We start from the raw sequence: 16,284 nt of genomic DNA, 5'->3' as shown, positions 1-16,284 counted from the left end.
ATTCTGATTGTGTGTTGCTCCATTTCTGCATTTAGCTGGGTGGAGAGGGCAAAACTGGATTGAAATAACTAGTGTGCTCCAGTATTCTTATTATGTATTAGTTGTATTGCTTTATCATAGTCTCAGACCATATTATGCTAGGTGCTGTACAAACAGAACAAAAAGATGGCCCCTGCCTCATGCGGCTTACAAACTATGTATAAAACAAGAGACAACAGATGGATACAGGCAGACAGGGGAGTGCAAGTACAAGGCCATTCAGACCCTGGTGTAACCTTGGCTGCAAAGTTCCCCAAAGGTCTGCCCACCCACCTAGAATAGCCAAAGCATGTTTCTCTCTCTTCCCTTGGTTCACCCCTATTCCGGGGCCTGGAAAAGGGCTGACATATGATTTTCTCCTCATTGAAATCATCACGTTCCCTGTGGAGCAGATCCTCCCCACCCACTTCCCTATTCCCTTGCCATCATCTGTCTTACCAATATTGTGTGTTACTGAGTTGGTTTATCAAATGCATTCATAATTCCTTGTTAGTTATGTTTTTAAATTACACTTATTTTCATTGGAACATCATAGGTAGGTTCTTTGTCTATCCAAACATTTGATCATAGGCCTGCAGCAGCAGCAGTGGGAAACTGCACAGCCCTAGGGGAGAGCCACTAGGCATTTGCCCTTTAGAGTGTAGGAAGGGCTAATTGCACCCTCCCATTTTCACGCTCTGTTTGCCACAGCCTTTGCTAAATTGTTTCCATCCCTCTCATCATCATTGTATCTGCACAGCCCCTAAATCCTTCCCTCTCCCTTATACAGCAGAACTGCACTGCAGCTAGGACCCTATATACCTATAAGAAAGGGCAACAATTTCTCATTAATGATCTTTAAGCTGCTTCACAGGGATATAATATCACATCACACCACACAGGCTTTTTTATCTCTAAATTTACACAGTCGCTTTTTAAGGAATGATTATTTTTAAAAAATCTTTAAAGAACAGAATTGTTGAGCTATTTTTCTCTACTTTCCTAAAAATATTTATTTATCCCCCATATCCTTCTCCACGTCAGCACAAAAGCAGCTGATACTTCATGATATGCCATGGAACACTTTTCATTCAAAGTCAGTAGATTTTATACACCACATCTATCTTGGTCTGCTCCCTGTAATTCAGTAGAGAAGGTCCATTAGCATAATAGTGTGGGAATGGGCAGGTACTTTAATGTAAAGATTTTCTTCTTCTCAGATGACATATTTCCATTTCAGTTTTCTTCTATTGCTTGCAGTTAGCCCAGGTAATGTACTGTGAAATGATTAGCAGATGCAACATGTGAGTAAAAACCTTCAGTCATTAGCTCCTTCAAAAATTATGTTGTAGGTGAGCACTAGCATCATTTCCTGGCTTTTTTGCATTAGCGGTAGTATCCATTTTGTTTCGGTGGTGAACTATAAGATCTCTTCTGCCATCAGTGCACATGAATTAAAGGAAATAAGAACTATATACATGGACTAAAAGGAAAAGAGACACCTAAATCCTTAGGGGCCTATATCTCAGCATTTAATTACTCCTTATTCAGGCAAAATTCCTTTTGTAGTCAATGGGAGATTAGACTGAGTAAAGAATATAGAATTGGGTGTAAAATTAGCAAGAGTTCTGTTACTCTCTACATTCTCTTCTCACTTATTCCTTGTGTATTATAAATTTCAAGGTAAAATACAGCATAGGTGGCTCTCTCTTTTATATAGAGTCGTTCTGAATTTCACATATATTTTCAGAGATTTGCTGGTCACACGAAGCAAGGTTACGCAAATGACTACAAATGTCCATGAAGGAGCAGGGACCACTTATAAAACAGAATCTATATACTTTTCTCAGAAGAATTATGGAAAAGTAACCCTGTAGGAGAATAGTAATGCTGGCAACTTGAAATTATCACTGAGATTTTCAAACTTGCCTCAAGAATTTGGACACTCCATTACAATTAAAATTAATGGGAACTGGGCATCAAAAGCTCCTAGACAGCTTTGAAAATCTCAACCTACATGACAAGTATTTTTCCTTTTTTATCTTCTTTTGTTGTTCATTTATTATTTTTATTTCCTTGCATTTGTAATGATGAAATGAAACTAATCAAAACTTTCAGAAAACTTGACAGTGCCATTTAAGAATAAAAAAAGATGCACCAAATCCTGCTGTCCTGACCGATATGACTTTAATCTGAGTGAGGGATACAGCATCCGGTCTTAAATGCTGTTTACTGGCTACTGAAGGTGAAATTTTCAAAAGTACTCAGCATTGCCCTAACTTTGCATTTTTGAAAATCCATCTTAAAGTTCTTACAGCATAGAAGTGAACAATTAAACATAATTAATTTGAAATAACTGAGAAAATGTATCTCATATAGGTCAAGTAATATTTTTCCTTTCATGGACTAACATTTTGTATTAATTATTACTGATTAACTAGCTCCTGCTGCATAGAAATTTCTTTCTTTGAGCTGACAGAGTTTAAAAGGTGTTATATAAGGCTCAATCCTGCAATCTTTACTTAAGCAATATTCTCTCAGAAGTCAGTGGGAGTTTTCCCTGGTTGATGGGCACAGGAACATGCCAAAGAAAAGGAGTCTATACTCAGAAAGAATTTTTCTTTATATTGTGCAGTTAATCCAAATACAAAGTCTGGCACTACATTTAGTAGTGTTGCACTGCTCCTCTATTTTACTTCGCTATAAGCAACTTCTTTTTATGTGCAAAATCTTTGCTCTCTTTAAAGTCAACAAAGCAAAAACAAACAAAAAACAGGAAAAAACAATTTGTGCTTAAAGTTTCTTGAATAGAAAGTGCTGTAAATTTGCATGCTCTGATATATGCCCTTTAAAATGTGTACATCTACTGTTTTTATTTTCACTTTGCATTATAAATTATATCCATAATGTTTAAAAATGTTCTATTCCAGTGAAAATATGGCTTTTAACCAAATAAAAATGTACAGCAAACTTGCTCTAAAATCCATCTGTTCTTCATTTTCTTGTAATCTATAATCAGGAAATCCATTCATATATGATATATAATTTTTGTGCTTTCTAGTGGGTAGTGGAATGTGATGTTCTGCATACAGTCACATCTAAATTGATAATTCTCCAGGCGGAGTGTAATTTTAAAGTATAGGATGAAGAAAGGTTTAATCTGTATATTAGAAGGCTTATACAATTTTTTTTTGCCTCTGAATGTAAATTAGACCATTCTCTTTGGTGGATTTATCTGAAGGTAGGACAGCTGCCTCAGAGCAGGCCACAGCTTTGTGAGTAAGAAGGAGGATGCGGTTTAGAGAGCTGGTTTAAATGCAGGCTCTTCTTCGCTGTAAACCGCATGCACGTATTCATCATTGATTTTCAAATGATGGGTTCCAATATCATTGGTTTAGAGTCCACAGTCTTAAATTCCTGATTCCACATTATGCCAAAAGAAAAACAATTTGGTGGCTGGAAAGAGAAATGGTCATTATATGGCTCCAAAATGCTAGCTGGTATAATATGCCAAGAACAGCAGAAATCGACTGGTAAAGAGAAGATTGCAGTAGTTCTTAAAAATAATTTGATGTTCTAAAAATATAAACCTAAGAAATGTCATCACTGTTCAAAATATTCTATATCAGTAGGTAAATATATATAAAAAACCTGATGTTTTTGAATAGCATAATTTCTAAATGATGGAAAGATATTCCTGATGTTAAATTCTTTTCATTAAATAAATTAAATTCTCTCATTGATAAAAAATACAAATCTTTTGTGGAATATTGTACTGTTTTTGTTTTAAACATTTCTTTTCTCCAAAAATCAGAAGCAGAAAAAAATCCACTATGGTACATGGCCTTTGCTGGATTATCTCAGAAAGTTTATTATAGAATATTTTTTTAAAAAAAAACAAGCATACAGTTTTTATGAAATAGCTTCATTTTCACACATGGAACAAATGCTTGTCATATCATATTACAACACATTTCACAAGGCGGTTTTACTTCCTTTTAATAAAATAGCTCCTATATGAAAACCAGTATCAGAGAAAACCTTGCCTATGCTTCAGCTTCTTCTGTAGATCACTTCACCACACTTCTTAACAGTTTTTTTAATGCTGCTGCTGCTTTTTTTTGCAATTACCAAGATAATTTTCCGTTTGATTGTTTGTTTAAACCAGATCTCACATGAGTAAAGCATATGTTGTGTTTGTCAAACTGAACTTCATCTTAAGAAAAAAGCACTGCATAGCTTCTAGAAAAATACCATCCTTAAAATGTCCTTCTTTCAATCACCATCACTCTAATAACCCATAGCATTAATTAAGGCTAAAAATATAGCTAATACACATTCAAAATAATTGTTCTTTAAAAAAACCTGTATGATACTAAATGAAAAATTCTTGCAAGTGCTCTGTTACTTCAGTTTTGATCAGTGTAAAATCCATTTTTTAATTAATACATATTTTATCTTGCTACCTGTAGGATGCTGTTGAGAAAAGAAACAGCCAACTTAACTATGAACAAGACTTTTTAAAATTTTAAATATATCCAAAGTCATTTTGATGCTTTAAAGTCTTTATCTTAATTTTTTCCACCAAGTTTCCAGAAGAGCATTGTACTTGATCTAATGAATACATTTAGCCTTATGTGTTGGAGATTAAAATTACGATTTAATATTCTTAGTACTCAGACACACTTTAATTACACAAATCAACAAGCTACATTACACCAAGAGGATGCATTCTTTTATTTATTGGTATTCCTGTGATGCACCCTACAAATTTAGCCTCAAACACACCCGTGCGAGGTACGGCAATCATCCCTATTTTAAAGATGGAGAAACTGAGGCCCATAGCAGTTAGATTACTTGTCCATGATCACACAGGAAGTTGGTGTCAGTACTAAGAACAGAACCCCAGTTTTCCAATTTCTAGGGCAGTGCCTTGTTTACAAGCCCATATTCCCTTGTTATTTTTTGAATGCATATCTCAGTCTGCTAATTCTGAACTAAACATGAGCCCAGAATGGAATATTTTGATTAATATTTGTTTGCTTGATATTCATATGTGAGAGTTCCCTCTCTATCTGTATTAAAGATTTAATATTATTTACTTCAGTCGGGTTGTACATTGTCTCTACCTCCCTTGGTCCCACAGAGCCAGAATATGGAGAGCATATTACAAAGCCATTTCTTTTCCCAGGCTTTCTCTGCGGGTATGGGAAGGGCGAGGGGGTTTCATGGGTGAGAGGGGAAAGGTCTTGTTTTTGGTGGGCTGAGAAGACATTAATTTCATTGCTATTCAAGCACTAGTATTATTTCAATTATAGAGGAGAACCTGCTTCCAAATTCGCACAATTTGAAGCATTTGCCTCTCAGGATTGTTTCAAGGATTTGCGGAAGGCAGGAGGAAAGATATCAGGGGCATTTTCCAAATAAGGACATGCTCCTTCTCCCATTGAATTTATTGTTGACAAGATCAGGTCCTAAAAGTCAGGGGAAGAGAGTAGAAAAGCATTTAAGAGTCTTCCTATTCCTCCCCCGGCTTTTTCTGGAAATTATAGCCTTGCTATACTTGTTCTTTGTCTAAAAACAAAACAAAACCATGAACTGGAAAGGAGTGAGTCAGCCAAGTCAAAATCCTCTTGTATTTGTCCATGAAAGCACAGTACAGTTTTCTCCATTTTTTTCAACCCTAAGATTGTCTGACTTTTCCTGACTCTTCTTTGTAACAAAAGTTAGGTTTTGGTCTGAGTGCACAATACTCTACAGTGTATCAATAGTGTCAGATAATCACATTTTACTTCACTGCATCATTGAAAGGTCAACTGCCATGAGGGAAAGTGTCTCAAAACCAATTATTCCAAATACCAGATGGGTTATATTTTCACACTTGGGCACTTACACTGCACCCACAGTAAGCTTTGTCAGTTTATATGCTGGTTTTGCTAATATCAAGCTTTAATTTTCATGTATAACCTTAGGAAACGTGTTTGTATCACTGCTCCTCTTCTTAACATTTTGTTCTGTTTTTCCAAAAAAACAGGGAATGGGTATGGCAACCCACGAAATTCACCAGGTCTGCTGGTCTCACCTGGCAACTTGAACAAGAATATGCAAGCAAAATCTCCGCCCCCAATGAATTTGGGAATGAACAACCGTAAACCAGATCTCCGAGTGCTTATTCCACCAGGCAGCAAAAATACAATGCCATCAGTGGTAATGCATTCCTTAGGCATTTCTTCTTTCCCTTCAAACTATGGCTGTTTCTCTGTGTAGACTCCCATTCACTTCCATGGACTTTGGATCAGGCCCTATATTCTGACATTGTCCAGTCCACTCTGGCTGTAGACTGGTTCCGTGTCTATTTATATTTTTATGAAGTCATTTTTACTTCCTCCTCTTTTCTATTCAGTTAGAAAATGGTAACTGTTTTCTGCACACTCTCAACTTCCTGGCACTCCTTCCTAGTGACTGGAGAATCCTTTCCTAGATTTGTTACAAGATTGAACTTAGTCCTATACATGATCTGCAATTAACAACTTTGATTTAGCTTCCGCACAACCAGAGCCTAAGCAAATAACAGAATAACCAGAAACAAATGAGTTGGAAATCTGTCATGCTGGGAACAAGGGTCACATTTTATAATGATGAGAAGCAGTAATTATTCCTTAGATGTAGTAAGAAAAAGTGAAAGCATCTAACCTGGGAGCTATGCATCTCCTGTCTGTGTTAACAAAGCTGAAGCAGAGAACTATGATATAAGGTTGAGTCATCAAGTGTTTCATGTTAGTGTCTTTCTGTTCCCTACAAAAGAGTAAATCTTTCATGAGCGATGTAACATTAAAAGTGAGGATGATTAAAAAAAGGATCCTGATAGTGCTGTAAACATATTTTTCCATTATGTAACAGACAAGCTATTAAAACAACTTGAAAGTTGGCTACTTTAGTCTGATGCATTATATATTAACTTTGAATATCAAACTAAAACCCTGAAATCTGACGCTCTCTATTTAAAAGATGAGGAGTCATAAATACAGTCTCCTATGAAGATACACTCAAGTAGACCAAGGCTGTGACAAGCTGTCTCCATCAAATGATTTATTCCAAGGACCTTAAAACTGATACTTTCCAAGGGATTCTTTGACTGGTCAGGTCTCTGGCACAAGGTGCTACTATACAATCTTTGCAGCCACTGGGGCTGGAGAGAAATAATGAATAGTGAGACAAAGACCTGTGCTGAAAACTGGATAGATTGTCTTCACAATGGAGACAAATATCTCGTTAGGAGGACAAAAAATGGCTTTATGAAATGTTATTTTTGTAGACCGTATTCAAAAATTATTTAACCTGTTATGCCTATCAGATGAAGCTATTCATTGTGCTTGAAAGCTGTCTGCTGATAAATATTTATGTTTACTAATTATTAACACTCCTTTTCTGTGCTCTCAGTCTGAGGATGTTGATCTGCTTTTGGTAAGTGGTAGTGATGCTCAGCCTAATAATACAAAAACAATTGTTTTGTCTGCTTTTTATATGGAGTTAGTGGTTGAAATAAAATTAAGCATTCCCAGTATTATTGATTTCGTATATAACATAGGTGAATGAAATTGTTACCTATATTCTTCAACCACTTCATGTTAAAAAAAAAAAAAGCCTTTGAGAAGGAAGCTTAGCCACTATTAGTATTTTGCTAGCATGCTAAAAAGTAGACTACTTTTTTTGCAAGTGGCATACCTTATTAGGATTTTTTTAAGTGGTTCTCTGGACATTTTATCCTTTTGCTCCTAGAATTTGAATTCCTTGGTGCAATTTATGCATTGAAATATCCAGTGCCAAAGAATTAAAGACAAATGTATAACTGCTTTGCTAGGTAGTATTTTTGAAGTTTGTTTTCTGTGAGAAAGAATGAAGTAGCCAGAGCACCATCTGCTGGAGAGAGTTTATTATGCAGCATTGCCGCAATATTGCTTACTGAATTAAACATAAAATCCATTATTGCTGATTTTAATAAAATGTTTGCATTTGAATGAAAAGCAAAACAATGGAAGTTGAGTTTACATATTTCATCAGTTTTTCACGTGGTCTCTTTTCTACCCACAATAAAGCAATCTTACTTGTCACAAGTTTGGTTTCCTAGGAGATACTGATGTAATGGGTTACTATGGTGACAACTAATCTCTTGAAGGATTGTAAATGATAGGGTTGGCAGAGTTCATAAAAGCCACATGTTAAATGATTAATTTCATGAAATCTGTATTAAGTTGTATCTCATGCACAAAACGTACCATGAAATCCAATACATTTAATTGATTTAAACCTGTCAATAATTTGTTTATTTTACTTACTTTAAAAGAATCAGAGGATAAATAACTCCCAGTCTGCTCAGTCATTGGCTACCCCAGTGGTTTCCGTAGCAACTCCTACTTTGCCAGGGCAAGGAATGGGAGGATACCCATCAGCCATTTCAACAACATATGGTACCGGTAAGTATCAATGTAAGATGTGAATAGTAGGGGAGAGCAAGATACTGACCTATGCAGTGGCTCAATAGTAATGAAATTCCTTTATGTATGTTGGACCAAAGAGAGGAATTTGTATTCTGTATTACTTTAAATGATTGAAAGCCTCATTAGCTTACTCTGAGTCTATAAATGACTTGAGACATACAGGGATTCAAGAAGCAACTGCGTTGTTACAATGGAAAACTGCTCTATAAAGCCTTCTCCCAAAGATTTTTGCTCAACAGTGTAGCTTAAAAGGGGCACTTCTTTGGTTCACACAGCTAACATTACAGAAAATCACATCACACCAGTACTGCATCAATTAGATGGATATATAGAATGGATGCCTTTCTGTAGTCAAACACAAGCTCTTGAGCTCAATACAGAGGAAGAAATTCTGAAAAGAAGAAAATGGAGAAATTCTGTGACTTGCACTGTACAGACTAGATGATCTAATGCTCTCTTCTGGCTTTAAAGACTATGAATCTATGACTATTTATACGTGGCAATGATGACTGTTTGGTTCAAGAACATATCTGGATCTTTATGTCCAGAAATGCCTCCATAAATTAGAGGATGTTCTTAGTGCATTATTTGTTCCCAAACTGATTAGTTGACTTAAGAAAAGGCTCCAGTTTTGTTAGTGCAATTTAATACCACTGGCATATTGAAGATAAAAAAGCTTAGTACTTTATGTATGAACATTTAAATTATGGTTCTTCTTATTGTTTAATTATTTTCCGCTTAATTTAGCTATTGACTGTTCTGTTTTCATATCTAGAATACTCACTGAGTAGTGCAGACTTATCATCTCTCTCTGGGTTTAATACAGCCAGTGCTCTTCATCTTGGTTCAGTAACTGGCTGGCAACAGCAGCACCTACATAACATGCCGCCATCTGCCCTCAGTCAATTGGGGTAAGTAATATTCCTTAGATTATCCTATTGTACGTTACTTATCACTGGTTTGCATGAGAAACAATGGTTTCTGTACCCAATTAATCCCAAATCATAAATGAGATAACATATCAACAAAAGTCTATTATGTGTAACAGCTCCACTTTCAAAATCCAAAACTGGAAAACTGGTATCACATCAGAAGCTTGGCAGGTAGCTAAACTACAGTCTTCTGTTTCCTAGCTCTTTCTCAGTGTTGTAGGAAAGCGTATTGTTGTTTATCTAATCCTTCATTTGTCTAAGTGATATTTTATTTCCAACACAGAAGAACAAAACTCATAATTGTTCTTTTTTTGCTTTTTGTTTCCCTTAAGCTTTTTGATTCCATGTAGTTCAGTGCACACTTTTAAAGTAAAATTTGCAAATTTTTTATTTTTAAATCACTGATAAATAAGAATGGCATAATGATTTAAGCTGAGATGAATCCATAACCTTGTCTGATAATCACATACTTCCATCTGCTCAGCTGTGATTTGCAAGTTTCATTTATTTGAAACTGCTTTATAGAAGTATAACATAATTCTGACTAAGAATCTGACAGCAGATAAACCTAATTTTGGTTTGCCTGTATCTAAGAGAATATGTATTCATGCCCTCTAGTGGCATTTTCAAGATATTTCTCCAGTAGATGTGAAGCATACAATAAAACAGTCCTATATGGTTTAAATATTTTAAAAATGTGAAATTCACAAGAGAAAAACAACCTAATTCATTTAACAAACAAACAAACAAAACTATTGGCTAATTGAAATAAACTTTAAGGGCCTGATTTTCAGAGATACTGAACTTCTACAAATTCTAGTGAGCCAGGTCCTAGGTGTATGCTGGCACTGCAAACATTATAGCTAAAGATATGGCCAGACATGCTTGAATTGAAAGTTGTTCATTGAGAAAAGTACAAATTAAAAATGACTGAATATATCAACTAGTAAAGTTTTAGTTCACTAGCGTTTGAAAGTATTAAATCAACCTTTTTCAAAAAAGACAAATGTTACACATAAGCTTTAATTTTTTTTTTTGCAAGACTGCTGCCATAATCTGAAAGTATTTAATGTTGTAAATGTGGTTTAAACTTCAAAATTCTCTTTGTAATTTATCTGACCTCTTGTGCACTATTGGCCTGAGTTTTAGAGGAATAAGTAAACAAAGGTTTAGAAGAAACATATACTTTTTGAATACCACTTCTATAAAAAAAGAGTTACATAGTTACAAATATTAACTGCATAAACACATACAACCAAAAATGTGCTGATTTAGAAAAAATAGTCTTAATACGTCTTCATTATTCCTTCATTACTGCTTTTATTTTTGAGGCATGTACTGTTTTGGGGCAAACATGTTAACTGTACGTCTAGGGATATAAAATCCCAAAGAAATTGAAAACTCACATGTTAGCTATCAATGTATAATTTACTGTAAAGTTGATTGTTTTCATTGGTTTACCATAATAAGACTATTTGGTTAACCAAAGAAAATATAAATTAAATCCTAAACTAAGAGCATGCCTTTTTAAATATGTCATACATCATCATATGTTTCTAATTCATATCACAAAAAAGTTAAAAATTAATGGCTGTGCCTAGTGGAACAATTTTGGGCTGCTGGTTTTAAAATTATTTTTTCAATAATTTTCAAGTGAAGTTAGTACTATGGAAACTCTTTCATTGACAGCCCCAGAGGAGTCTTCCACTTATGCAGAAACTAGCATGATTTCGTTTTATTTTGTGCATTGAGATTTATATACAAAAGCACCTATCCTATCTGGATGATTTAACAATTCCTTTAAAATGCATAGTTCAAACACAAATCTATAAGAACAAACCCAGACCGCATGAGCAGAAGAATCAGCTAACTAGAACTTCAAAAATATGAAGAAATGCCCCACTCTCTGTAAGAACTATAGGTACCCAAACCCCTCGGCCATTCTCAGAAATTTGAGCAAACGGACTGAAAATGGGGTTGACCTGTCTCCAAATTCCTATACTATACTAGCTGAAGGAGGTGAGTTCCAGGGGATGCAAAGGTAGGGAAAATAGGTTAATATGTTCAGAACTAATACATTTATTTGGAGAGACTTAAGAGAACAATGAATGTGTGTTTTCTGTTAAACAAGCTTTGGGAAAGACCTATGATGTGCCTCAGACAGGGCAGTTAATAGGGGAGGCATGCAGATTCTCCAGGGGTTCTATCACCAGTGCCTATAGCAATACAAACCAGCGCATGTTCCACTCCACATGGCACAGGAGCATAGGCAGTATTACAACTTGTCCCAGGTGGCCTGAGCACCCATGAATCTGTGCTCCCCAACAGCGGCTGTTTCGGCAGCAGTGTCTGAAAAGGCTCTAAGATGAGTGCAGAAGAACCACTGCTCTTCATCTTGGTCCAGTCACTGACTGGCAACAATACTAGTGCCCATGTTCCTGAGCAGTGTTGGAGGGATAATTTCTAAGGACATCACAGTAGTACAGACCCAATGTCTGTTCAATTTTTGTCCTTTTTTCTTTTTGCCAGCTCTATAGCTGGTCAAAAAAATTACATTTGAAATTTTTATTACTAAAAAGGGTCAATTTTTCATGAAAAGGTGTTCCTGTTTTTGACACCTCTCCTCTAAGAACTACCTATTTTAGGTTGATCAACAAAAGCCACGAGTTGTTGGTCACTACTGACCTGAAGTGAGTTTGAGCTTTAACCTACAAATGAAAGGTTCTGTGTCCAGTTGCCAATTTCTTGAGCCACATGACTCCCCTACATGGCATACATTCTTCCTTGTCCATAATTATCAATCTAAGACAGCACATTTTCTGCTTTGAGTGTTAGCTACAGGCAAAAGAACGGGTTTCATAAATAAAAATGCAGACTTAAATACTCAACCACAATATTTATTCAAAAGAATTTTTTATATAGACGGTTGTTTATATAACGATGGAAGCATCTCCAAACCTTTCTCAACTCTATGGAATAAAGGATTGGCTCAGATTCATAAGCTTGCTCCAGGATTCTTGACTAACAGACCAATAAGTTAGTAGTTATAACTGTAAATTCTCAAGGTCTTGGTTAATATCCAGTGCTGAGCCCTAGGTACCCTCACTCACACACATGTACAAATAAATGTATTATGTGGCAAGGAGGAAAGCAAAACTAGAGAAAAAGTCCTGGGGGGTGGGGCATGAGAGAAAAGAAAAGGATATATGGGATGCTCTCCTCTCCCTATATATTGTCATCTTTCCCTCTCCTGAAAATCTGTGTTGTCAAGGGCCTTGTGGTCATAGATTCACCAGTAATACCCCAGGCCTCTTCCCAAACTCACCCTGACTCAAATTCCTGCTGGAGGTTAGAACAGATGGAGACCCATACAGAATATACCTCACTGGCATACAAGGTCAAAGCTCCCTTTGCAGATTCCTTGCATCCTGACATTTCCTAGCCCCTGCACAGAGGAGCCATGCTAACTAATTCCTAATGAACCTGCCATTAGCAAAGGGGGAATCATATTTGCCCTAGTTGATGTACACCAAATAATCTCTGTGTGCCACTCATATTGATTTGAATGTGAATTGAGTTTAATATTTGATATTTCCTTTATTATTAAATGTTTTCTGTGCAATGTATCAAAAAAAATGACCACATTAATGTCAGTGTGAGTGGATTATAAGAACATAAGAACAGCCATACTGAGTCAAACCAATGGTCCATCCTAACCCTGTATCCTGTCCTCTGACAGCAGCCAGTGCCAGATGCTCCAGAGGGAATGAACAGGACAATTATCAAGTGATCCATCCCCTCTCATCTAGTCCCAGCTTCTGGAAGTCAGAGGTTTAAGGACATCCAGTGCATGGGGCTGCATCCTTGACCATCTTGGCCAATAACCTGTGATGGATCTATCCTCAATAAACTTAGCTAATTCTTTTTGAACCCAGTTAGACTTTAGGCTTCACAGCATTCCCTGTCAATGAGTTCCATGGGTTGACTGCATGTTGTGTGAAGAAGTACTTCTTTGTGTTTGTTTTAAACCTGCTGCCTATTAATTTTATTGGGCAACCCCTGGATCTTGTGTTATGTGGGGGGGTGAACAACACCTTCCTATTTCACTTTCTCCATGGCAGTCACAATTTTATAGACTCTGTCATCTGCTCCCTTTGTCTCTTTTCCAAACTGAACCATCCCCATCTTTTTAATCTCTCCTCATATGGAAGCTGTTCCACTCATTTTTGTTACCCTTCTCTGTACTTTTGACAATTTTCTTATGTCTTTTTTAGATGGGTCGACCAGAACTGCATGCAGTATTCAAGGTACTATGAATTTATACAGTGGCATTATATTTTCTGCCTTATTATCTGCCCCTTTCATAATGGTTTCTAACATTCTGTTAGCTTTTTTAGACTGCCACTAGACATTGAGCAGCTGTTTTCAGAGAACTATCCATAATGTCTCCAAGATCTTTGTCTTGAGTGATAACAGCTAACTAAAACTCTATCATTTTGTGTGTATAGTTGGAATTCTGTTTTTCAATGTGCATTACTTTGCATTTATCAACACAAAAATTCACCTGCAATTGTTTTGACCAGTCACCCAGTTTTGTGAGATCCCTTTGTAATGCTTTGCAGTCAGCTTTGGACTTAACTATCATGAATACAAAACATTGTATTGTTTGCAAACTTTGCCACCTCACTGTTTACTCCTTTTCCTAGACCGTTTATGAATATGTTGACGAGCACAGGTTCCAATACAGATCCTTGGGGGACCTCGCTATTTATCTCTCTCCACTTTGAAAACTGACCACTTATTCCTACACTTTATTTCATATATTTTAACCAGTTACTAATCCATGAGAGGACCTTCCCTCTTATCCCATGATTGCTTACGAGCCATTGGTGAGAGACCTTGCCAAAGGTTTTCTGAAAGTCCAAGTACACTATATTGACTGACTCACCCTTGTCCACATGTTTGTTGACACCCTCAAAGAATTCTAATAGATTGGTGAGGCATGATTTCCCTTTACAAAAGCCTTATTGACTCTTCGGCAACATACTATGTTTATCTGTGTGCCTGATAATTCGGCTCTTCACTATAGTTTTAACCAATTTGCTGGTGTTATCTGATGAATAATTGATGTTTAGTAATTGTATAGAATTCTTTAAAATTAAATCATTTTATTTTGCCCTTTGGATTTTCTACATTAAACCCCATTTATGTTTCAGGGAGGTTGCTGTGTTGTTCAAAAGGCAAAGATAATATTAGTCTGGGTCTATGTAATGCATTTTATATGAAGGTAAACTAAACATTTGTGTAAAATAGACATTGATATTTGCTTCATTAACATGTAAAGGCAAAACCAGATATTTACCCCATGTAGAATTTGGATTTAGTAGTGAAAAGCACCTGTGTCCTACCCTTTTCTAATGAAGAAATCAGATCAGTCTTTCATATAATTGCAGTCTCCCACCTTGCATTCTAAGTCTTACTCACATTTGCTATGTATACCCATGCTTAGTGGGCTATCATCACTTATAATGAACCACATCCGCTTATGACTCACAACATTTTGGCTAATGAAGACTAAAGAGGCACGTTTTCACACTGGTTCCTGAACCTCTGTACCAAGACTAACACACATTAGATGGCACTACTGCCAGCTGTATTTCTCAAGAGTTGCCCTCATCCTACCTGTCTTTCCGAAACTTGCTGCCTATGGAGAGTGTAATATATAATATAGTGCAATGTACGTAAAGAGATACAGATCAGTGTGTTTCATCAAATCATGTGAGAAAATTTCACTGATACACTGGCCTTTACCATGGATTGAAGAATTATGTTCCTGTGTTTTAAAAGTGTCCCAGTCTCTAGAGAGCTATATATTAAGGGTCTCTATCACAGGCAGTCCCAAACCAAATCTCCAGGTCCCAACACCCCATATGTTGAGGAATTTCAGACTCAGAGCCAAGTTTTGTAACCACAGCCACCCTTAGTCTAAAATATTTATTAAAATGCCAGCCTACTATCCCAGGCACAGCCCAAACCTCTCCTAAGGGGATACAAGATTAAATCCATAGGAAAATGAAAAAAATCAGAAGTATATTTTTATTTCTTGATGAATTTTTTTCATCAAGGTCTTGGTAAAAGTAGAATATTTCACTGAGGAAGTAGAAATGACCACATCTGAAATTAACAAACAGTTTTCTCCACACATTTAAAACATACATCCAAAATGCAACAGAGAGTACCCCATTTGCCTTCAGAATGTATTTGGGAGTGCATGAGGGAAGGAATTGTACACCTCACTGCACTTTTAAAAACATTTGCAGCCTTGCAATATGCTTGGGGGAGAGTACAGTGGCAATTTTTGACAAACTGTTCTAAATGAATGCAGGATAGATTAAAGTAATCATTGTTGGAGCACTTTGTTCTGTCTTTGTTGTCTAACAATAGCCATCCATTATTAAACATTGTGACAGTTAGTGATAAAAGCGTTTGATATAATTTCAGTAGAGAAGTCAAATCGTTTCAAGTATAAATCTGCCAAAATAAAACAGAATACTGTTTTTCCTTTCACTGGAGTTACAGTAGATGTTGCATAAGTAAAATCCCTCCAAATATTCCCTCACTCTTAAAACCCATGAAAGTATGTGTTTGAGGACTCTAACTTCAGCCTGATTCGTGGTTCTAAACTGGAACCATGCCTCAGAATATAATAAGAATAAGAAAGATACGTTTAAAGAAAAGGAGTACTTGTGGCACCTTAGAGACTAACAAATTTATTAGAGCATAAGCTTTCGTGAGCTACAGCTCACTTCATCGGATGCATTCGTTTGAGATACGTT

At 36.2% G+C, this 16,284-nt stretch overlaps 1 protein-coding gene across 40 annotated transcripts in view; it reads left to right on the top strand.

The window, feature by feature from the left end:
* The window catches only part of MEF2C (myocyte enhancer factor 2C), a 158,667-nt gene that overhangs the window by 132,828 nt on the left and 9,555 nt on the right, over positions 1 to 16,284 (top strand). For 15 of the 40 annotated variants that reach the window (XM_043514468.1, XM_043514462.1, XM_043514461.1 and 12 more), the window contains 3 exons: positions 6,053 to 6,225; positions 8,363 to 8,492; positions 9,292 to 9,427. In XM_043514468.1, coding sequence (XP_043370403.1) covers positions 6,053 to 6,225; positions 8,363 to 8,492; positions 9,292 to 9,427 — 439 coding nt within the window. Of the gene's footprint in view, positions 1 to 6,052; positions 6,226 to 7,458; positions 7,483 to 8,362; positions 8,493 to 9,291; positions 9,428 to 13,722; positions 13,756 to 14,664; positions 14,714 to 16,284 lie in introns of those variants that run through there. The other 25 variants (XM_038401635.2, XM_043514448.1, XM_038401637.2 and 22 more) reach the window with 4 other exon arrangements.

The sequence above is a fragment of the Dermochelys coriacea genome, chromosome 5 (genome assembly GCF_009764565.3).
Source record: "Dermochelys coriacea isolate rDerCor1 chromosome 5, rDerCor1.pri.v4, whole genome shotgun sequence".
Taxonomy (NCBI): Eukaryota; Metazoa; Chordata; order Testudines; family Dermochelyidae; genus Dermochelys; species Dermochelys coriacea.
This window is presented reverse-complemented; position numbering and strand designations above follow the sequence as displayed.